The sequence below is a fragment of the Drosophila obscura genome, unplaced genomic scaffold, assembly GCF_018151105.1.
Source record: "Drosophila obscura isolate BZ-5 IFL unplaced genomic scaffold, ASM1815110v1 contig_186, whole genome shotgun sequence".
Classification (NCBI taxonomy): domain Eukaryota; kingdom Metazoa; phylum Arthropoda; class Insecta; order Diptera; family Drosophilidae; genus Drosophila; species Drosophila obscura.
In genome coordinates, this window is record NW_024542774.1 from 7,241,207 (window position 1) to 7,262,246 (window position 21,040).

Below are 21,040 nucleotides of genomic sequence, written 5' to 3' on the forward strand. Positions count from 1 at the left end.
CGAATCGATGACAACAACCAATCGATATCGATTCAATTGGCAACAGTTGGCAGCTCTACGGCGGCATTGCAAAGTAAACAATTTCGAGTAATTTTATTGTTTGAATAAAAATAGCAACAAATTAGCAAAAATGGGCAAACGACAGCACCAAAAGGATAAAATGCAAGTCACATCAATTTTTACCACAGAATGCAATCAATCTAACAACCACCCAATTCCACAGGTACTTGACGTACACGGAGTGGAGCGAGTTGTACGGTGGCAAGAAAACGGAATCCGCGGAGAACGACCATGTTAAATTCAAGCGGTTGCCGTACGAACACTGCTCCATCACGATGGCTCCCTACGAGATGCCCTACTGCGACATCAACGGCAATGTCTTCGAGTATGAAGCGATATTGAAGTTTTTAAAAACGTTTAAGATCAATCCCATAACAGGCCAGAAAATGGATTCAAAGTCGTTGGTGAAGCTAAACTTTTACAAGAACGCTACCGATGATTACCACTGCCCCGCCCTGTTCAAGCCCTTCACCAAGAACTCGCACATCGTGGCCGTGGCCACGACGGGCAATGTCTACTGCTGGGAGGCCATTGATCAGCTGAATATCAAGACCAAAAACTGGAAGGACTTGGTGGATGACACACCGTTCCAGCGCAAGGATATCATCACCATACAAGATCCGCAAAAGCTTGAGAAGTTCGATATATCCACGTTCCACCACATACGCAAGAACTTGCGTGTGCTGTCAGAGGAGGAGCTGCTGGAGCGCAAAGATCCGGCCAGCGGGCGCATTAAGACCATGAATCTGGAAACAAAAGAGACCTTGGCACAGCTGCAAAAGGACTATCAGCCTGCCGAAGAGGCACCATCCACCTCCAAGCGCACAGCAGACAAATTCAATGCGGCTCATTATTCCACTGGCGCTGTTTCCGCCAGCTTCACATCCACAGCCATGATGCCTGTCTCTCAGATTGAGGCGGCCATCATTGACGACGATTTGGTGAAATACGAGCGGGTGAAGCAGAAGGGCTATGTGCGACTAAACACCAACTTTGGCCCCTTAAACATTGAGCTCTACTGCGATCAGATACCACGCGCCTGTGACAACTTCATCAAACACTGCGCCGATGGCTACTTTAACAATGTATTGTTCCACCGATCCATTCGGAACTTTATCGTAGGTACACGCCAGGGATATATCAAATCAAAGAATAACCAAATGTCGTTTTCAGGTTCAAGGTGGCGACCCCACAGGCACCGGCTCGGGTGGTGAATCTATCTGGGGCAAGAAGTTCGAAGATGAATTCAAGCCGAACCTGACGCACACGGGACGGGGAGTTCTGTCCATGGCGAATTCGGGACCCAGCACAAATGGCTCTCAGTTGTGAGTGGAACAATATGCGACTGTATGCGACTCCTTGCTCATTTTGCTTCCCTTTGTTTCCAGCTTCATCACCTATCGATCCTGCAAACATCTCGATGGCAAACACACCATATTTGGCAAGGTCGTTGGCGGCCTTGATACGCTCCAAAAAATAGAAAACATCGAAGTGGACAACAAAGATCGACCAATCGAGGATATTGTAATTGAAAATGCCCAGGTCTTTGTTAATCCCTTTGCTGATGCCGTCGAACAGCTGGCCAAGGAGCGGGAGAATGAAGCGGCCAGCGTACAGGAGACGGCTGAAAAGGCCGAACAGCAGAAACGTCTCAATGAGCCGCTCAAGGTCTACAGGGAGGGCGTGGGCAAGTACCTAAAACTGAATGCCGCGCCCAAGAAACCAGAGTCTCCGCTCCTAGCAGCCAAGAGGAAGAAGCTTGCAGGCGGTTTTGGTGATTTCTCTAGCTGGTAGTTGCTTCACTTACCATTGCCCACGAATATGTCAACCGAGAAGATTGTGTTTTAGCATACAAATTTAGTTTGGATTTTTATTTGTCGTTGGGTCCTTCTGCTCCATCTGTTCGCTCCCTCTCTTGCCAGCTCTTCTTCATCTCCTGCATTTTGCTCTGCCGTCGTCGCCGCTCCGTGGACTTTCTTTGCTCCAGTACTTTGATCTGTGCCGCAATCGAGTTTTCTCCATTAAAATGGGCATCGAGTTTGTCTAGGAGCAGTCTTCGTGCCTCTACGCGATTTTTGGATGCCAGTCGATGTGTGTGACACTTGATGGTGATGTTGGTGGGCAGGTGTCGCAGGAATACGCAGTTGGATGTCTTGTTCACCGCCTGACCCCCGGGTCCACTGCCGCGCATGAAGGTCTCTTCGATTTCCGACTCTTGCAGCGTTGGGAAGCGCGTGTAATCCAAGTTAGCAGTGGACTTGCTGCGCACAGCCAGTGGAGGAAGAGCCAACCGGGAAACCAAGGCTCGTATCATCCCTACAGTATGCGTCCCTTCTTCAGCAGGGTCTCTCCACGCTGCGCAAAGGTAAAATTTAGTTATGAAATATCTAACCAGACACCTGCACGTACCCTGAAGTTGAACTCGATTTCCGTAGGACTTGTTAACTGGCGACTGTCCCGGAACTCGTGCCGCACGCGCCCCAGAAAATAGTTCTTGTCCGTCAGCTTCAGATGATTGCCGTATCGGATGAGGTGTTTATATAGCCGGAGAATCTGCTGTCGAGATGGTTGAAACATTTTATTTTATTTTAGCCGCTTCCCTCCCATGCGACTGATAACGTAACGCCAAAACAACACAAGTTGGCAGCACCACAGGCAATCAGCTGCTCGGACGGTGAGCGAAACTGAGTGCAAAAGGAAATTGAAGAAAAACAAAAATCGTACGCAATTAAGAAAAAAACAAGATAATTCGAAATGGAGTAGGTTGAATTAATTTATTGGATACAATTATGAGAACTAATTGACATTGGGCATCGCCTCGTCGATTGGAACATTGTACGTTCGACTCAACTCAAACATTTCCTTCAGTTGATGCGCGATTTCCCGGTCCACTATTTCACCGCCTGATGTCATAGTGTTCTCAATGATATCCTCGTCGGAAACCGGAAGGTTGATCATTTCCTCCGACGACAAACCTGACGGTTCGACGAGTGAGAAGAGGAAGTACGCCGTGATGGCGACACTGTGCGGCAGGAAGCGAATGTACTCCTTCAGAAGCTCCGTCCGGCTGGAAAAAAGAAACATTAATAAATGCCAGTTAGATGCCTCGCGTATACCTACTTCATAAACTCTGGCACCTCGTCCTCCGCGTGCTTCCTGTAGCTGTCGTAGAGAGCCGAGCAGTAGTCGTCGAAAATGGTATCGAAATGGGTGTAGCGCACATCCGCATAGACGGAGATGGCCAGGAAGACGGACAGATCGATCATGGGCGAGGACACCCGCAGTGTCTGGTAGTCGAACATCATGATATCCTGTGGCTCCTCCATGCCTTCGTACTTGTAGGCCACATTATTCCGCACATAGTCACCATGGCAGAGAGTCGCCAGCGGCTCCCTTGGCGCCACACGCTGGCGTCCAAACTTTGTGTAATCGGCTATCAGGAGACCGAACTGCTTCACAAAATCCTCACCCACTTGGGGCTGGTAAGTGGCCACAGCCTGGGCAGCGCGCTTCACACTAGTCTTCAGCTTTAACAGGAAGTCGTGGTGCAAACTTTCATTGGAAAATCGAGATTCCCTGAGGTTTTTGGTCATATTCTGAAACTGCTCGATATTTTTGTGCTTGATGGCGTAGGCAAAGCCATGGAATTTGCCCAAGTACTTCACTGCAACGCGAGCATGCTCTAGGCTAAGGCCCACCCGGTCCTTGGCAACGGTCCAGCCCTCCTCAGCAAAGTCACTTAATATGACCATCGCCGATAACGGATTCAGCTCACTGTAGTAATACTTGGGGGCGGCGAACTCTCCACCGGCCATCTTTTGTATTTGGGGCAGGATTTTCGTATAGAACTCGATCTCATTGCCGAAGAGATATTCGAACTGAATTGACTTGTACATCTCTGGTGGAATCCTGGGAGTTTTCTATAAAAACAAAACATGCATTGCCCCTCCGCATGAGTTGGTTTATCTTTGTTTTTCTTGAATTAACATTAATATAAATGACTATACATATATACCCATATAATAAATTTAATCTTCTGCGCAGACAGCAACACGTTATCGTAATGTATAAACACAGAGATACGGGCTACAGCTACATTACCTTTTATTTATTTCGTGCCTACGATATGACCAAATTATAATTACGATATTACCTTAACGACCATTTTCCGCTCAAACTGCTCGCCGTCGTATTCAAAGCGGACGGTCGTCCGATAGCAGAGGGTCAGCATGAAGGCCTCCTTGGGCCCAATCACATCCACATCGATGTCTCCCACCCGGAATGTGTCCGCCTTCGACGCACTGTAGTTATCCAGCAGTCTGCCGCTCTCCAGAATCTTTGGCAGAATGGTTAGCGCGCAGCCATTGGGACTCCGTCTCAATCAACGACATGTTAGTATATATTACACAGAATGGCACCGATCGGCGTCACGTTCAGCGAATAACTGAACGATCGTATGCCGTGCCCCTGCTTTTGTACTCTTTTAGATATGATCGTGTTCGTGATGAAATGGGAGATAAAAAAGAGCTGCTTGGAGAATAAATCAGAACCACTACGAATCTTTCGAGAGAGTTCGGCAAAGGAGTAAATATACATGAATATACAGAAGAAAACGAGTATATCGGGTATAGAGATAGTAACAATTGTTTGTGTTTAATTCAGTTAATTAGACCTTGGGCAACGCATCCACATCGATGCCATCCTCGATTGGGACATTGTACTTTCGACTCAACTCAAACATTTCCTTCAGCTGATGCGCGATTTCCCTATCAACTATCTCGCCGCCTGCTTTCATAGTGCGCTCAATGACTTCCTCGTCCGAAACCGGAATGGTAAACATTTCTTCCGGAGACAAGTCTGATGGTTCGACGAGTGTGGAGAGGAAGCTGGCCGTGATGGACACACTGTAGGGCAGGAAGCGGATGTACTCCTTCAGAAGTTCCGTCCGGCTGGGAAAAAAACCATCAAGAAACATTAATAAATGCCAGTTGGATGCCTCGCGTATACCCACTTCATAAACTCTGGCACCTCGTCCTCCGCGTGCTTCCTGTAGCTGTCGTACAGAGCCGAGCAGTAGTCGTCGAAAATGCTATCGAAATGGGTGTAGCGCACATCCGCATAGACGGAGATGGCCAGGAAGACGGACAGATCGATCATGGGCGAGGACACCCGCAGTGTCTGGTAGTCGAACATCATGATATCCTGTGGCTCCTCCTTGCCTTCGTACTTGTAGGCCACATTATTCCGCACATAGTCACCGTGGCAGAGAGTCGCCAGCGGCTCCCTTGGCGCCACACGCTGGCGTCCGTACTGTATATAATCGGATATTAAGAAGCCGAAATTCTTCACAAAATCCTCATCCACTTGGGGCTGGTAAGTGGCGACAGCCTGCAAAGCGCGTTTAACACTCGCCTGCAGCGTCACAAGGTATTGGGGATGCGTGGTGTCATTGGCATATCGGGACTCCTTCAGGTCTTTGGTCAGCTCGTCGAACTTTTCCAGATTCTTGTGCTTGATGGCGTATGCAAAGCCGTGGAACTTGCCCAAATACTTGACTGCAACGCGAGCATGCTCCAGGCTGAGGCCCACCCTTCCTTGGTCACCCTCCAGCCATTCTCAGCAAAGTCACTGAGAATGACAATCGCCGAATAGGGATTGAGTTCGCTGTAGTAATACTTGGGTACCGCAAACTTTCCATCCGCCACTTTTTGTATCTGGGGCAGAATTTTCGTATAGAAATCGATCTCGTTGCCGAATAGGCCTCCAAACTGTATTGACTCGTACACTTCTGGTGGAACCATGGGGGTTTTCTGCAACAAAAACATCAAAGTTCATATCAGCATTATAGAGGGGGTGCCAAAAACGAAACAGTCACGATTGCTGGTAGTTTGTTAATCATTGGTAGACATTATTTTCGATTAACCGAACGCTTAAACGTAGATCTATAGATCCATCAACCCCTGATAACATATCAATATTTGTTGACACTTTCGCACCATTGGAGATTGGGAGCTACCATTTGAATAGAACACCTTAATCTTATCTTATCTATTCGAATTTTGGGCTACCTTCTCGCAGAAAGATGAATTCATTGCCACAATCTGTTATCCCAGACCTGAACCGGTTATGTGATGTGAATAGAGAAATACGGTCTGCACTGCTCACTCAATTGACTTCTATTTCGTGTGTACGATATACATATGACGACATTATAGTTACCTTAACAACCATTTTCCGCTCAAACTGCTCGCCGTCGTATTCAAAGCGGATGGTCGTCCGATAGCAGAGGGTCAGCATGAAGGCCTCCTTGGGCCCAATCACATCCACATCGATGTCGCCCACCCGGAATGTGTCCGCCTTCGACGCACTGTAGCTATCCAGCAGTCTGCCGCTCTCCAGAATCTTTGGCAGAATGGTAGCGCGCAGCCATTGGGACTCCGTCTCGATCAGCGACATGTTAGTATATCTTACACAGAATGGCACCGATCGGCGTCGCGTTCAGCGAATAACTGAACGATCGTTTGCCGTAAAAAAGCATTCGGACGCTTCGGCTCGGTCAACATCGTGTTCTCATCGGCTTCTCTGAGATTAGACGCAACTGATTGAACGAAAATAAATCGGGGCCGCTCCGAAACAGGCAAGAGTGAAATAATGATGATAACTGTTGTGAATCGAACTCAGAACACAATTGTATTATCTTCAAAATTCAAAATTTTATAATGGGAATTTCAGAAAAAATGCAAAGCAAATGGTACATGCTCTCCCTGACCGGGTCGCTGAGTAAGGTCAACACCTTTGTGAGAAAGTATACAGACCAATCGGAGCGCGGTGGTGTGCTCATTGGCAAGAAGAACGAATGGGAAAGAAGAAATTTTAGCCAGCCGAAAGATACCTTGCCAAATGACTCCATAATCTCGAACACCAGTCGAAGCAGTGGCGACAGCAGTCGCAGGACAATGAAGAGAAGCAACAACTCCAAAACTCTCGATGTTAGAATCGAATGCAAGAGGGCAAAGTGCGACGAGAAGGCTGTTGTAGCAGACTCTCCTCGCATGCGGGAGTTCTTCAAGGAAGTTAAACAGCGGGAACTCAAGGAGTACTACCTCCGGATGAGGGCCGCCCAAAGAATGTCACAGCAAATCGAAAGGCGAACGGAGCGCGACATAATGCACAATGTATACTGCAGGGGACCCAAAAAATTGTGTTAAGGACAGTGGAGGGGTGGGGAGGGGAGCTGGGCTGACGATGGAGAGAGCTCTTCCGGCGCATATTCAATCGAAGTTTGAATATGTCGGAAGTAGCTCCCTTGAAATCCCCCATCCAGCTGTCTGTGCCCTTGCTGTCAGTGTCCGTTGGAGAGTGTCCGTTCATTCGGTCTCAGTTAGACTCACAATCAAAATCCCCTGTACTTTAAGCCCTATTTTCCGATTTCTATTGCCCTGGTTCCACAGCCGGCACTGGCCTTAAGATGTACTCGCATCCGAAACAAGCGTCCCATGGGACTCAGACCCTGCCGCAGCCGAGCCCCAAGCCCGTGTGCGTACCGCTGCTGATGGTCGACGAGGATGGAAAGAAGCGCTACTGCTACCATGGCGGCAAGTGCCGGTGCGATACCTGTCAGAAGATGCGCGAGCAGCAGGCGGATCAGCTGGACGAGCAGCTATTGGCCGCCCTTCCACACAGTCGCTTGCAGCTGGTGCCGGCGTTGCGTCAGGTGAGGCCAAAGCAATACCGCTTGGACGCCATTTACGCCACACCCGAACTGGCCAAGTATCTGAGCGACGAGCACGAGGAGCTGCGCAAGAAGTATAAGACCTACTATCTGCCCGATAGGTACTTCCAGGTGAATGCCTGGAAGGTGCCCGGGCCGCAGCACAAGCAGACCCAGACGGACATCCGCATCGGCAACTACGGCATCGACGGTTGTCCGTGCGTCGACAAATCTCTCTGCTGGGACATCTAGCCCTTGGGCTCACTGAATTGTGGGAGAGTAGGGGGAATGGATCTGTAGCCAATCGGACAATAAACAGTGCAGGGTGAGGAGCGGAATAGTTGGTTTTTTTATTAGCTCTTCTCATCGAGTTACTTCTGGCCAGGCAGCCCTGGAAGAGACATCAGTATTTGTATCAGAAAAAAAATTAATACAGTTATCCAATAGAATCCAAATTTATAGAATGCTGCGTCGCCTTAGAAACACCAGGATCCAGTCCATTGCACAGCTCAATCGCTGCTGCCGATACCTGGCTGATGCTCCTCCAAAGTCCTCGGATCCATATGTCATCACCACGGGTCTCACTGCCAACGTGGCAAAGGGGCAAATGCGTTCCATGCCGGTGAGCGCGCTGCCCCGCTCCAAGTATGGCGGCATCACCCATATTTCTCTGCTCACGGGCAGCACGATCATTGGCCAGCAGGGAGCCAAGTTTGTGACAGCTCTGCTCCATAGCACGCGGGTGCCAGTGGAGCTGCAGCGTATTGCCTCCGACCAGGAGGAGGAGTACTTCAATTCGGTGCTGCGTAATCATGCCGCAGTCCATGTGGACATCCTGTGCGATAGCGAGGCGAAGAAGAAATCCCTCAAGATCTGCAACGACCTGGATCTGTACGTGTTCATGACGCGCCTGCGCAGCTTTCCCGGTTTCAAGTGCCGCTTCCCGGACGTGGACATTCAGTTTATAGCCCAGAACAACATCGGCAACTACGCGGAGCTCGAGTACTCCCCCGTCAAGGGTGTGGTGGAGGCCCTGCGCGTGGTCACCCATGAGAGCATGACAAAGTATCTGCGGCACGCCTTTAAGGCTGCGATCCGTGCCGGCCGCTGTCGCGTCACCCTCATCCACAAGGCCAACGAGTGGCCAGTGACCGATGGAGCGATGGTGGAAATTGCACAGAAGATGCACGCGAAGCACTACAGCTCCATCAAATTGGAGCTGATGGAGCTGGACGATTGCGTGCACCGGATAATCACCGATCCCGCCTATTTCGACACCATCTTCACCAACGATCGCTATGCCACCTTCCTGGCCACCATTTGCAGTAGTGTTGCCGGAGGCGCCAATCTCTTTAGTGCAATCGAATTGGGCGACAGTCATGCCGTGTTCAAGCCCCTCCAGACCAAGCTATCGCTGACCAACTACTCGCTCCTCAGTCCCTACGGCATCGTGTCCACCTGTGTGGATCTACTGAACCATGTGGGCCACGAGGGCTGCGCCAAATCCCTGTGGAAAGGGATGCTTCGCACCATGGACGAGGGTGTCAAGAGTGTCGAGTTCGACGGACCCGATACCGGTGAATATGTGATCTGCAATATCATGAACAAGTTGCGGTGCAGTGCTTTAGGGGAGAGTTCCGAGAAAAAGTGAATGCTTTGTTAATTACATTCACTAAAATTTAATTAATTACACAACAGACTTTTTCGCGAGTTATGTGAGGTGTAAATTTTGAAATGCGGGGGTATAGTGCATCGATGAGTCGTAGAAAAGGAACGAGTTATACGATGACAGGCGAAACAGCGGCCTAGCAAATAATACCTACTCCTCTTTTGGTACGTGTTCGGTTAGATATTGCGGCGCTTTATTGGGTTCCTGGACTAGATGGCAATGGCAATTAAATTTTGAGAAGTAAAGTATCGATATTACTATATTACCTGCTCCTCTTCGGTGCGTAGAGCACTCTCTTTTATGTTACTCTTGCCGTTGCTCGAGTACGACACTATTTCAACGATGTTTCTGAAGTGGACCCTTCGCTTGGTATGCAAGCTTTTATCCACAAACTTGTTCTTCTTTTTGGGATATTTCATATAATCGTAGATAATCGGTTCATCATTATCGACTGGCCCTGGAATTGCTGGTGATTCTGCCATTGCGTTGTGCACTCGTAATTCAGTTTCGCTTGGGTCTACATCCATTTCCTCCCTACTTGTGAGAAATTGTGTGTGTGTGATATTATAGTTTACCTAGTGCTAGAAAATCAATGCTACAATGATGAATGCAGCATCAAAATACAAATTCCATGTGCTCTCATTTTCATTACTCTAAGCAGAGTAATAAAATAACTATACTTACTCATGCACAATTTGAATAAAAACATAAACAACATAAACAACCTCATAAAATAAAGGATAAAAGGGGTAGGATGAGGCAGCAGAGCAACACAAATGCATCGAATGTGGGCGCCAGTTTTAGAAGTCACCCAAAAAAATACATGAGGGTAACAATCCCCCAACAGAAATCAAACCCCTCGCAAGAGGGTGTCCCTCTCTTATATTATTGCCAAATTCCCATAAAAAAAAAAAACAAATCATAATTATAATAATTTATTGGGTGTCTTTTGGGAAGTTTACACAGATAAACATTTACACATTTATGATTTACATTTACGATTTTCCTATGGAAAAAGTTTTCACCTAAGAAAACTTAAACATTTATGCTTATCTTATAAAGAACATTTACACATACACATAGTACATTTATGCTTATTCCTAGGGATATTGCATCGCTAATTAAACGTTCAGACACACATAGGGGAGAATAAGGTCATTCACACCATCGAATTTGCAGGGGGCTCCACATTTATGCAGTCGTGCTGCCATCCGTTGGGTCACGGCTCCGCCATCTCGATGGCCTTGGTATTATTCCACTTGGACCTGATCGCGTTGCAAATCATCATGCAGGTGAACAGGGACAGCTCGAGGACACGGCACAGTACGAAGTAAGTTATCTCCATCAGATCGTCAGTGGCTCCTAAATAGACACACATTTTGCGATTACTTTTCTGTTGCACTTTTTTTTGCCAACGATTTTGTTAAGCTTGCAGTTCCACTCGGCTCGCCTGTTGGAGGACACCAATGTCTATGGAAGCTGAATGATTTCGGGAATGGCAACGCTCTGAAGGTTGGGGTCCCGTTATATCCTGCCCTGTTGCTGTATCAGCCAGCACACGAAGGACTTTGTCGGCTCGGTGTGTGCGAGAGCGAACGCAAAGTGTGTTGATATAGGGTGAGAGCGCTCTCCCGTTATTTTTCAAGCAGGAGAAGTATGTACTAGTATTTGTTGGTATCAAATACTTGCGGCTATGACTATTAATTATGCTTCAATCAAATATCAATGCCTATCAGTTTCGATTATAGTCGGCGCATGCATACAAACGTAGATAGTAGATATGCAGAGCGGGCGAGAGAGTCAACAAAAGAAGGCCTCACCTTAAGCAAACCTAACAAAGAGCGAGAGAGAGTGGGAGCAAGAGCGTGGGTGTGAGAAAGAGTAGAATATGACGGGACATGCGCAAACATGTTCCCGGCACATGCAGTTCTGCAGGGAATGAGCTCCCCAGCTTCTGCAGCTATCTGTCTCTATTGCACCTATCACAGAAGTACTGCAAATGCATTCCAAAGGTAAAATGGGATATTTCAGGTATAAATACATGCATACACACGCATGTACATACATATGGAGGGATATTTATTTGATAGATATTTAATGGGATGATGTTCAATCCAAGAACTGGCGAGACAACAAATGTCGTGTCTGAAATGGATTCATTGTACTCTCCAAGGACTGCTACTGGCAGTAGTATTGGCCCTGCAGTCAACACTTCGAGCCTTGACCATATGGCTGTGGCTGTGGCCTGGAGTTGGGCCTCCTGGGCTCAGTGCAACATATGGTCACTAGACACGAGCCAGAATGCAGTTCAAGCAGCGAGTTAATTGATGGCCCAGGCCCAGGCCAGCCAGTAGCTCATCCTCGTCGAAGTTCTCTCCCCTCTCCAAAACTCCCTGGCTGGTGTGTGCTGTTGAGCGTGAAAGTCACAAATTACAAAAAGAGAAAAGAGAGGAAGATCACATGCCATGATAGCGCCAATTTGGCAAGCTATGACGCGTGCCAGAGCAGTGCAGCGCAAAGAAGAGTGAATGAAAGGCCGAAGAGGAACAAAGTGTAGGCGTGCGCAAGGGAGCGAAAGAGCGAGCGTATTTTCTAACCCCTAACTGGCAGCGACTGCGGCAGAGACGTCGACAGAGAGTAGCCGCCCCTGCTGACGATCCTTCGGATATGGTAATGGCTTTGAGGATCCTGTGAGAGGGGCAAGGGGTCATTTGCGGGCCATTTACACAAACTTGGTCAGCGCAGCGGTAAAAATATTTGTAAAGCCATCCCGTCCCATCCCATACGATCCATCCCTTTCGAGGGTTTCCCGATCTGAGGGCCCGTGCTGTTCCATGCAGCAGCAGCAGAAGTCGGCGCGGCAGTTGCGGTGGAACTTTCGAGCCGTGCAGAAGCCAGAGCCATGAGCTACTACTATTCATCCGAGGAGGACAACAACAGCTCCCAGTACTTGGGCAGCCCCAACTACAATCTGACGCCGATGGTAGGCCCCACGCAGGAATACAGCCATGCCGCCTACCTCTCTCCCGACTGGCAGTTCCTGGATGTAGCAGACGGAGCTGGCCTTGAGCTGCCCTCGGCCACCCACTCCATTGCCCTTGAGATGCGCACAGAGGCGGGTGTGGACCATGCCAAGAGGCGCAAGTGCGACGGCTCGAGCAGATCGGAGGGCGAGTGCCAGGCGGTCGGCCAAGAGACGGTCGTTCTCAGTCCCACCGTGCAGAAGAGACGACGCCAGGCGGCCAATGCTCGGGAAAGAAAACGGATGAACGGCCTCAACGAGGCCTTCGACCGCTTGCGGGAGGTGGTCCCAGCCCCGTCCATCGACCAGAAGCTGTCCAAGTTCGAGACTCTGCAGATGGCCCAATCCTACATTCTGGCCCTGTGCGACCTCCTCAACAACGGCGACGTGGATGTCGATGCGGCCACCTACACTCTGTTTGGGAGCGGAAATGGAAGCGGAAGCGAGTGCAGCTTCCACTTGAGCCACGGTTAAGCTATACGCGATGTTAGACTTAAGCTTTTGTGATTCTCCCACCTAACTCTAAATTAAGTTTAAATAAATAAAAACGAAACGAAACCAGTGAGATGCCTGTGAAATCAATTGGCCAGCAGATCGTTGGTTACGCCTCAATGGATTCGAAAATGCTCATAAATTAATTACTGAAAAGTTCATTGATAGGAAAACAATGAGTGCCAGTCCCCGTACCCGTACCCGTCCCCGCCCCGACCCACTACGGAGTCCGCTGCCACCGCGCTTTGCAGTGGAGCGTAACACCCTCGCGACTCTTGTCGCCCGGCCAGGGATCTCATTGAATAAAAGGCAGCTGAGTCCTGCGGCTTCGGTTGGTTGCTGTTCTTTACTATGATACCCTGGTACATTGGCTGGGGCAGAGAACTATGTGTGAAGAAATAACAGCTATGGCTGGAGGGTTATGCTGCAGGGAATTCAACCGCTTGGAATCAGCTTAAATTTGGCTTTTTCATCGGCTTCGGACTAATATGCGGCTCGCTGTGCTGAACTTTGACGTACTGCATCTGCACATCATCCAGGCCGAGAGAGTTCTTGGAGGGTCGAAAGCCCAGGACGGGTGGGAGCAGGACGATTACCTCTTGATTGGACTTTGGGCTCGGATTGTTGGTGAGCAGTACGGTGCGGTTCTCCGCCAAGATTGAATTTGTCTCATGGATTGGCCGCTGGATGGACGTTTGGGTATGGACCATTGATGTCATCGGCTTGGTTTTTGGCTTACGTGGCATCTTAGGAGGAGACCTGTCGTTTTTCTTGCTGCTGCTGTTTTTGGGGTTCTTCTGGATGAGTTCTTTTGGTGGCTTGCGGTCCACTATCGACTTGTTAATGTGCTGCTTGATAATGGTCATGGTGGTCTCTGCGGCGACTGGTGGCACTAGATAGGAGCCAAGGACGGAGAGACCCTCCGTTTTCCTCGGATATGATTGGTGTGGGGGCCTGGTACTGGCCCAAGACAAAGTCTCGAAGCCGGAGCACTGCCGCGGGGAGCAGGGCCCCCTCTTCGCAGACTCTTGTCTTGGGCAGTCTCTGTGGGCACTTATCCTACGAAACTTAGCTTCGGGCACAATAATCAGATACTGATTCGCTTCATCATCATCCTGTAATTGGCAAATGTAGTATGAAGCCAAGCGTAAATCAAAGGGCTTACTGGGTCCACCATCAGAGTCGGTGCGTTTCATGGATCTCCTACCGCTGATTTGACAATAGGGTCTGCCACATGGACCGCTGCTACTTCTTGCCGGAATGGCCTTCTTTGCCGTTTCTTCCGGGTTAGAGCAAGACCTGAGCCTCGACTTCGGGAACGCATTGGACCGAGCTGCAATGGCCTGACACCGCGGACACCTTACTCCCGCCGGCAATGTCGATGTCTTGGCAACATACTGAGCGCGTGGCTTCCTCTGGGCGGGCATTACGCCTTGCGCAGTATTATTCTGGCCACGTTGAGCCTTAGGTTGAGTGTCTTCGGCCGACTCCATGGAAAGATCCTTATCTACCGGCTTGGGGCTTTTAGACTCAGTCTCATCTGTTGTCTCCTTCTTTATAAGCTCATCCGCTTGTTTCTCGTCTGTTGGATCCTCCGCCTGTTTCTCGTCTGTTTGGTTGTCCTCTTTATGCTCGCTATCATAAATACTAGAAGAGTCATCCACATCAACCTTACTTTTCATCTGGTTCTTCTTTTCAGATACACTTTCAGGCCCTGTATTATCCCCACGTATAGCATTTTTGGTATTTTTACTGTTCCCAGGTTCGTTTCGATTGTTTTTCCTACTTGGACACTCCACCCCACATTCGAAATCACAGTACTCACTGTCACTGCCAACATTCTCTTGGTCTTTTCTTCCCGTCCCATTGGCCTTCTTTGTACATTCATTGGGATCCCGTTCACAATCAACAGCATCCTCGTAGTCGGATTCACTGCTCTCTTCGTTCACATAATTCTTAGCCGCACTGTTCCCTTTGCGTGTGTTTTTCTCTGGCTCTTCAACATCGTTTCCAACTCCCTTCATATTTTCCATCTTAAAGTCTGCATTGGTATCCCTTTCATCATCCTTCCTATTGTTCTTAATGCGGTCTCTCTCTGATGCGGCAAACTCAGGCTCATCGTCGCAAAGGCATTCATCAATTTCGAATGGATCTATTGGCATTGGCTGACGGCCGTTCTGACTATTTCTTTTCGATGAGGCAATCTCTGGAGCAATTCGCTCTTGCTGGCGATCGTTTTGCCTGCTTCTCTTAGCTGAGGTACTCTCTGGAACCATGGGCTCATCCTCGCAGGGACATTCATCAGCTTCATCAACAATGGGCTTGTTCCCACGGCTGTTTAGGCTGGTTCTTTTTGGTGAGGCAATCTCTGGACCAGTTGGCTCTTCCTGCCGATCTTCTGGGCTCCTGGGCTCATCCCGACGACTGTTTCGGCTGGCTCTTTTTGATGAGGCGATCTCTGGAACACTGGCCTCATTCTGACGGCTGATTCTCTTTTCTGACCCAATTTCTGGAACCTCGCCATCAGGACGCTCGTTTGCCAACTCCTCTGGCTGTTGGGCCCGACTCCGCCCTCTCTCTGGGCTCCCGGCTGGCTCTTGGTGGCCCCTTGCTCCCTGGGCCTGCTTCCTGCTCCCCTTTATGGCTGATCTCTTTTCTACCCAACTTCTGGAACCATTCGGCCATCAGGACGCTCGTTTTGCCAACTCCTCTGAGCTGAAATTTCTGGGACCCTGAACTCAACCTCGCAGAGACATTCATCAGCTTCATCAATCATGGGCTTGTTCCCACGGCTGGATCTCTTTGGTGAGGCAATCCCTGGACCAGTTGGCTCTTCCTGCCGATCTTCTGGGCTCCTGGGCTCATCCTGACGACTGTTTCGGCTGGTTCTTTTCGATGAGGCGATCTCTGGAACACTGGCCTCATTCTGACGGCTGATTCTCTTTTCTGACCCAACTTCTGGAACCATTCGGCCATCAGGACGCTCGTTTTGCCAACTCCTCTGAGCTGAAATTTCTGGGACCCTGAACTCAACCTCGCAGAGACATTCATCAGCTTCATCAATCATGGGCTTGTTCCCACGGCTGGATCTCTTTGGTGAGGCAATCCCTGGACCAGTTGGCTCTTCCTGCCGATCTTCTGGGCTCCTGGGCTCATCCTGACGACTGTTTCGGCTGGTTCTTTTCGATGAGGCGATCTCTGGAACACTGGCCTCATTCTGACGGCTGATTCTCTTTTCTGACCCAATTTCTGGAACCATTCGGCCATCAGGACGCTCGTTTTGCCAACTCCTCTGAGCTGAAATTTCTGGGACCCTGAACTCAACCTCGCAGGGACATTCATCAGCTTCATCAATCATGGGCTTGTTCCCACGGCTGGATCTCTTTGGTGAGGCAATCCCTGAAGCAGTTCCCTCTGGCTGGCGGCCGTTTTGCCTAATTCTCCTAGCTGAGGTACTCTCTGAAACCATGGGCTCATCCTCGCAGAGGCATTCATCAACTTCGACTAGGTCCATTGGCTTTTCTTGGCTACGATACATTTTGTTTGAAGTCGGTGTGGATTTGGGCTGGCGGTCTTCTTGACTATTTATCATCGATGAGGAAGTCTCTGGAACATTTAGGTTTTGAAATGGACACGATTCATTATTGCAAGGAATTTCCTCAAATCCTCTGGATTGTGGTGGATTCTGCGCAGGCTCGTCTCGTTGATACGATCTCCGCTGGAAATTCTGTTTTGGGTTTTGCTCTTGTTGCCGGTCATCTCGGCTGTTTCTTTTCCATCGTGGAGCAGTCTCTGGAGCAGTTGGCTCTTCCTGGCTACTTGGCTCATCCCGACGACTGTTTCGGCTGGTTCTCTTTGGTGAGGCAATCCCTGAAGCAGTTCCCTCTGACTGGCGGACGTTTTGCCTAATTTTCCTAGCTGAGGTACTCTTTGAAACCATGGGCTCATCCTCGCAGAGGCATTCATCAACTTCGACTAGGTCCATTGGCTTTTCTTGGCTACGATACATTTTGTTTGAAGTCGGTGTGGATTTGGGCTGGCGGTCTTCTTGACTATTTATCATCGATGAGGAAGTCTCTGGAACATTTAGGTTTTGAAATGGACACGATTCATTATTGCAAGGAATTTCCTCAAATCCTCTGGATTGTGGTGGATTCTGCGCAGGCTCGTCTCGTTGATACGATCTCCGCTGGAAATTCTGTTTTGGGTTTTGCTCTTGTTGCCGGTCATCTCGGCTGTTTCTTTTCCATCGTGGAGCAGTCTCTGGAGCAGTTGGCTCTTCCTGGCTACTTGGCTCATCCCGACGACTGTTTCGGCTGGTTCTCTTTGGTGATGCTATCTTTGGGTCAGTTGGCTCTTCCTGGCGATCTTCTGGGCTACCTGGCTCATTCCGAGGACTGTTTCGGCTGCTTCTCTTTGGTGATGCTATCTTTGGAGCAGTTGGCTCTTCCTGGTGATCTTCTGGGCTACCTGGCTCATTCCGAGGACTGTTTCGGCTGCTTCTCTTTGGTGATGCTATCTCTGGAGCAGTTCTTTCTGGCTGGCGGTCGTTTTGTGTACTTCTCCTAGGTGAAGTTCTCTTTGGAACCATCGGCTCATCCTCGCAGAGGCATTCATCGACTTCGTATGGACCCATTTGCTTTCCTTGGCCACGGTACATTTGATTTGAGTTCTGTGTTGATATTGGCTGACGGTTGTTTGGGCTGTTTGGCAGGGATCTGTTGGCCATGTATGGCTCTTCGACGGCCTCCATATAACGTCTTTTTCTGCCAGCAGGATGCGCATATTCTGCATTTTGTGCGCGTGACCAAGCCCTTCGATTCGGACACTCGATATAATCGACATCACTGTTGCTGGGGCCTCGTAGTTGCTGTTGGCGTGATGATGGAGGCCGGCGCTCTTTATGATTACTCTGTAAATCGTTGATGTTGTCAGATCGCCTGCGCTTCTGTTGCGAGGTTAGAGGCTGACTATACTGGCCTCTATCGGAGGTTCTCCTTGGAGCTTGTCTTGGCGGCACATCCATTGCATTTCGGTTTAGTGATGGGCACGATTCATTGCAAGTGGTTTCCTCAGATCTCTGATAAGGCGGTGGGGCGCGTCTGTTTTGGGCTTCCTCTCGTGGATACGATCTACGCTGGGGAATCCGTTTTGGACTCTGCTCGGCATCCGTATCGTAATCTTCGCAGGGCGTTGATGCTGGTGATGGTGGACTCGGTTTTCGGTAAAATTTCTCCTGGCCACCCTCTTGATTGTTGTTATCACTGAGCGCTGACAGACATGGTGGTGGATACCGATCGCCTCTACGATCCTTAGTCCCGGAGATTCCCGGGCAGTCTGCAACACATTCTTGGTCATCGTACTCGTCCTGGCCTGGTTGTCTGTCCTGTCTGTATTGATTGGGGGTCCTCCTTCCCTGGTTGTCGTAATTCGATTTTAGACTGGCCAAGAACTTTTGCTGAGGATCTCCTGAATTCGGCACCTTCGTGGGAGTACTCGCCCTCCCGCTTTGCCTTTTAGCTGAAGCCTCGGAATCCACTTCATTTCTGCTGCTTTGTTGTCGCTTCCGGGCTGGACACTCTACAGAAACCATTTCTGCGGTCCGGTAATTTTTTTGGGGTCGCCTGGCCACTGGCTCATCGCAGAAATCACTGTCGTCATCCGTGTACGTTGGCTGCACGCATTTGCGGAGACGATAATCCTTCATAATTTGTGCAGCCACTGCAGCGCACTGTTGGGCCACATCGGAATCTGGTCCAGAGCTACGGGATCCCCAACTTCGCACATTCGGAGCGGATGCAGTAATATCTTTGGAGCTGGACGCTCTAAGCTCTTCTGTCGTTCGTGCAGCAGCTGGTCGGGCATTCTGACGGGATCTATATGCATCCGGACCGGTGTTGTGGTATTCAGAAAACGGTGGCGGCGGACGACGCCTCGTTGGCCCTTGGTTGGATACCGGTGCGTCTTCCTGACTATACAGCTGATCAGGCGGACAGTAGCATTCGATATATTCGTATGGGTCTGTTCCTTCCGGATAATAAAAGATCTCATTCGGCTCGTTTTGCTGTGGGATCTGCTGCCCGTATACCTGAGTGTATTGAGCACTTCGGTCATAGCTGCAGCACCAGTCCGCGTCCGCTGGCAGAGCTTCGTTGTTGTTGCCGTAATACTTGGTGTCCTCGTACACTGGAGTTGCTGCTGATTGAAGTTCCTGTTCGCTGGTGTTATTGTCGCGATAGTCTCGATTGTCCTCTCGGCTCTCGCTGTAGTTGGCAGGGGGATTGACACAGATGGTTTTGTTGTTTGTGAGAGGCCGCGTTGAATTTCGTGGATTAAACTTGAGCAACAGGACATTGCACGCTTTCTCGCCCGTAGATGGACGGCAGAGAGTGTTTTTGGAGCCTTGAGAGTCACAGTTGCTGGCTTCCATACCAGATCTGGGTCTGGGTGGTTGCACTTGCTGATGCTGCTTCGGTGGGCTGCGAGTGTTGGATGCGAGTGCTCCCTTTTGCCCAGTCGCACCATACTGTCTTGGACTCGACATGTCTTGCACCCTGCACGGCGACTCTTCATCACCCACAGAGACATCAGTGGTGTGGTTGCTCCTATGCCCGTAATAGCAGCTGTGACTGTAGTTTTCCGCCGGTCTCGAATATCTTTGGGGTCCTCCTTCCCGAGCGCCTCTCCCATGATACTGTTGCATGGATTGGTGGTGGTACGAGGAGTCGCTGGACTCCTCTTCATCTTGTCGATGATACTGGCGATCGGCTCCAGAAGTGGCACGTGGTAGTACAGTTGGCAGCGTCTCGAGGTCAGAGTCATACAAGGACGAGCTGTCATATTCTTCTTCCTCGAAGCTATTATTCGAAGAAGCTACAATGCAAGGGAGATGAGCAAAGGGAGCGGATTGGAGAACGGGTCTGGAGGGACTTACAGATAATTGAATCGGATCTTTTCTCGCCGATGGGTATATGGAAGTCAACGTGTAAACTGCGCCTGCATTCCGCGCAGTCCTTGTTCATGACGGGCATGACATCATCAATAATGCACTGCACTTGGTCGTCGCGAACGCTGGGTATGGCCTTGGACTGCGGTTCATTTGGGAGTGATTGCTGTTTGGATCAACTCATATGGACATGTGTGCTTACCTCCTCTGCCTCGCCCAGTTCCTGTTTGGCTAGGAATTGGAGGTCATTGAAAATAGAGCGACAGGGCACATAGTGGAATCCCTCCCGCTGGCTACGCTTGATCGCCTGACGCTCCATGTCGTAGTAGTTTCGCAGGGAGAGCACCTGACCCTTGACCTGATCCGTTGTGAGACCGTTGTTGAGAATCCGCGTGATGCGATTCCAGGCGCTCTGCTTTAGGGGCATGCAGTGGTAGCCCGGTGAGTAGGGATTCCAGAGACACTGGTTGGCGCGGTACAAGCGAATCAGCCGCTGTGTACTGGCCTCGTCTTCGGTTTGGCGCTCATTTTTCTTCTCCCTTAGACTGTCCATCGAGGCCATTTTGCGTTTGAAATTTTCCGTACCCCTCAACGCTTAGAACAAATGTACCATAGTGCTTGAAAAAAATTGTACGTAAAGAACAAACAACACAACTTCGAATTTAGATAAATTGTCAAGCGTTGAGAGGTTTTTCAAGGATAAACTGATTCGTTTACGCTGTTAATAGGGTATACAAATGTCCATACAACTGGTTGACCTGTAAGAAGTGGTCAAATGTCGTAACATTTCATTCGGACTTTCGTTGTATTTGATTCCCGCTTACGTCTTATATTTAAACTTGCTTTTCTAAAAAGTCCAATAAAAGTTAGTTTCCGATCATGGAGAGAGACCGATTTACCCATTTTTGACCAATAGGTATTAAAAAACTTTAGCGCAGTTCAGGTGAAAGCTATCGTGGTTTCTTTAATCAAAATTGAGAATGAATAGGATTGAATAATTTACAAACAAGGATTTTTTTCAGCGGTTTAACTCAAGGTGTTCACCTGTTTTAAAAGAGGGGGCTAAGTGGGCTAAGTCGTTTTTTCGCTCGGTATATTTAGGTATATTTTGAAAATGAGATGGTTTCCGATGGTCAGACG

At 49.3% G+C, this 21,040-nt stretch overlaps 9 protein-coding genes and 2 pseudogenes across 13 annotated transcripts; 5 read left to right on the forward strand and 6 right to left on the reverse strand.

Annotated features, from left to right (window-relative positions):
• Nucleotides 1-15: 15 nt before the first annotated feature.
• Nucleotides 16-1,916, forward strand: LOC111073890 (RING-type E3 ubiquitin-protein ligase PPIL2). The gene is made up of 4 exons (XM_022366443.2): nt 16-162; nt 224-1,178; nt 1,234-1,385; nt 1,449-1,916. Exons 1-4 carry the CDS (start codon nt 131-133, stop codon nt 1,852-1,854), a joined length of 1,545 nt encoding a protein of 514 aa, XP_022222135.1. The 5' UTR covers nt 16-130; the 3' UTR covers nt 1,855-1,916.
• Nucleotides 1,903-2,374, reverse strand: LOC111073896 (probable peptide chain release factor C12orf65 homolog, mitochondrial). The gene has a single exon (XM_022366448.2). It carries the CDS (start codon nt 2,372-2,374, stop codon nt 1,931-1,933), a length of 444 nt encoding a protein of 147 aa, XP_022222140.2. The 3' UTR covers nt 1,903-1,930.
• Nucleotides 2,324-2,649, reverse strand: LOC111073898 (MIEF1 upstream open reading frame protein). Its single transcript, XM_022366452.2, has 2 exons — nt 2,470-2,649; nt 2,324-2,415 (listed from the first exon to the last, which is right to left on the reverse strand). The coding sequence occupies exons 1-2, from the start codon at nt 2,635-2,637 to the stop codon at nt 2,377-2,379; spliced, it is 207 nt and encodes a 68-aa protein (XP_022222144.1). The 5' UTR covers nt 2,638-2,649; the 3' UTR covers nt 2,324-2,376.
• A 192-nt stretch (nt 2,650-2,841) lies between these two features.
• LOC111073892 lies at nt 2,842-4,466 on the reverse strand (annotated as a pseudogene).
• A 202-nt stretch (nt 4,467-4,668) lies between these two features.
• Nucleotides 4,669-6,572, reverse strand: LOC111073891 (annotated as a pseudogene).
• A 141-nt stretch (nt 6,573-6,713) lies between these two features.
• On the forward strand, nt 6,714-7,285 carry LOC111073895. Its single transcript, XM_022366447.2, has one exon. It carries the CDS (start codon nt 6,780-6,782, stop codon nt 7,266-7,268), a length of 489 nt encoding a protein of 162 aa, XP_022222139.1. The 5' UTR covers nt 6,714-6,779; the 3' UTR covers nt 7,269-7,285.
• A 100-nt stretch (nt 7,286-7,385) lies between these two features.
• On the forward strand, nt 7,386-8,109 carry LOC111073894. Its single transcript, XM_022366446.2, has one exon. The coding sequence runs from the start codon at nt 7,529-7,531 to the stop codon at nt 8,021-8,023; it is 495 nt and encodes a 164-aa protein (XP_022222138.1). The 5' UTR covers nt 7,386-7,528; the 3' UTR covers nt 8,024-8,109.
• Nucleotides 8,110-8,139: 30 nt separating this feature from the next.
• LOC111073865 (isocitrate dehydrogenase [NAD] subunit gamma, mitochondrial) lies at nt 8,140-9,481 on the forward strand. Its single transcript, XM_022366411.2, has one exon. The coding sequence runs from the start codon at nt 8,235-8,237 to the stop codon at nt 9,420-9,422; it is 1,188 nt and encodes a 395-aa protein (XP_022222103.2). The 5' UTR covers nt 8,140-8,234; the 3' UTR covers nt 9,423-9,481.
• An 880-nt stretch (nt 9,482-10,361) lies between these two features.
• LOC111073868 lies at nt 10,362-10,956 on the reverse strand. The gene has a single exon (XM_022366415.2). The coding sequence runs from the start codon at nt 10,816-10,818 to the stop codon at nt 10,660-10,662; it is 159 nt and encodes a 52-aa protein (XP_022222107.1). The 5' UTR covers nt 10,819-10,956; the 3' UTR covers nt 10,362-10,659.
• A 1,305-nt stretch (nt 10,957-12,261) lies between these two features.
• LOC111073872 (protein atonal homolog 1) lies at nt 12,262-12,971 on the forward strand. The gene has a single exon (XM_022366419.2). It carries the CDS (start codon nt 12,343-12,345, stop codon nt 12,934-12,936), a length of 594 nt encoding a protein of 197 aa, XP_022222111.2. The 5' UTR covers nt 12,262-12,342; the 3' UTR covers nt 12,937-12,971.
• Nucleotides 12,972-13,283: 312 nt separating this feature from the next.
• On the reverse strand, nt 13,284-20,585 carry LOC111073876 (serine/arginine repetitive matrix protein 2). 5 transcript variants are annotated; one of them, XM_041593142.1, is made up of 5 exons: nt 20,103-20,585; nt 19,889-20,042; nt 17,474-19,827; nt 15,615-17,383; nt 13,284-15,456 (listed from the first exon to the last, which is right to left on the reverse strand). In XM_041593142.1, exons 1-5 carry the CDS (start codon nt 20,460-20,462, stop codon nt 13,404-13,406), a joined length of 6,690 nt encoding a protein of 2,229 aa, XP_041449076.1. In that variant the 5' UTR covers nt 20,463-20,585; the 3' UTR covers nt 13,284-13,403. The 5 variants fall into 5 exon arrangements, with proteins under 5 accessions (XP_041449076.1, XP_041449077.1, XP_041449075.1 ...); XM_041593143.1 differs by having other exon boundaries at nt 15,615-16,765; nt 17,237-19,827; XM_041593144.1 differs by having other exon boundaries at nt 13,977-14,069; nt 14,120-15,456; nt 15,615-19,827.
• Between the last annotated feature and the right edge of the window lie 455 nt (nt 20,586-21,040).

Bases quoted from the DNA above. Each gene is read 5' to 3' on its own strand.
- LOC111073896 (XM_022366448.2), bottom strand. From the start codon at position 2,374: ATGATACGAGCCTTGGTTTCCCGGTTGGCTCTTCCTCCACTGGCTGTG.
- LOC111073876 (XM_041593141.1), bottom strand. From the start codon at position 20,462: ATGGCCTCGATGGACAGTCTAAGGGAGAAGAAAAATGAGCGCCAAACC. The intron at 20,043-20,102 runs GTAAGCACACAT...AATGAACCGCAG, and splicing joins AACTGGGCGAGGCAGAGGAG to TCCAAGGCCATACCCAGCGT. The intron at 15,471-15,628 runs GTTCCAGAAGTT...CCTGATGGCGAG, and splicing joins AGCGTCCTGATGGCCGAATG to GTTCCAGAAATTGGGTCAGA.
- LOC111073895 (XM_022366447.2), top strand. From the start codon at position 6,780: ATGGGAATTTCAGAAAAAATGCAAAGCAAATGGTACATGCTCTCCCTG.
- LOC111073890 (XM_022366443.2), top strand. From the start codon at position 131: ATGGGCAAACGACAGCACCAAAAGGATAAAAT. The intron at 163-223 runs GCAAGTCACATC...CCAATTCCACAG, and splicing joins CAGCACCAAAAGGATAAAAT to GTACTTGACGTACACGGAGT. The intron at 1,179-1,233 runs GTAGGTACACGC...TGTCGTTTTCAG, and splicing joins GATCCATTCGGAACTTTATC to GTTCAAGGTGGCGACCCCAC.
- LOC111073868 (XM_022366415.2), bottom strand. From the start codon at position 10,818: ATGTGTGTCTATTTAGGAGCCACTGACGATCTGATGGAGATAACTTAC.
- LOC111073872 (XM_022366419.2), top strand. From the start codon at position 12,343: ATGAGCTACTACTATTCATCCGAGGAGGACAACAACAGCTCCCAGTAC.
- LOC111073894 (XM_022366446.2), top strand. From the start codon at position 7,529: ATGTACTCGCATCCGAAACAAGCGTCCCATGGGACTCAGACCCTGCCG.
- LOC111073865 (XM_022366411.2), top strand. From the start codon at position 8,235: ATGCTGCGTCGCCTTAGAAACACCAGGATCCAGTCCATTGCACAGCTC.
- LOC111073898 (XM_022366452.2), bottom strand. From the start codon at position 2,637: ATGTTTCAACCATCTCGACAGCAGATTCTCCGGCTATATAAACACCTC. The intron at 2,416-2,469 runs GTACGTGCAGGT...ACCTTTGCGCAG, and splicing joins AAATCGAGTTCAACTTCAGG to CGTGGAGAGACCCTGCTGAA.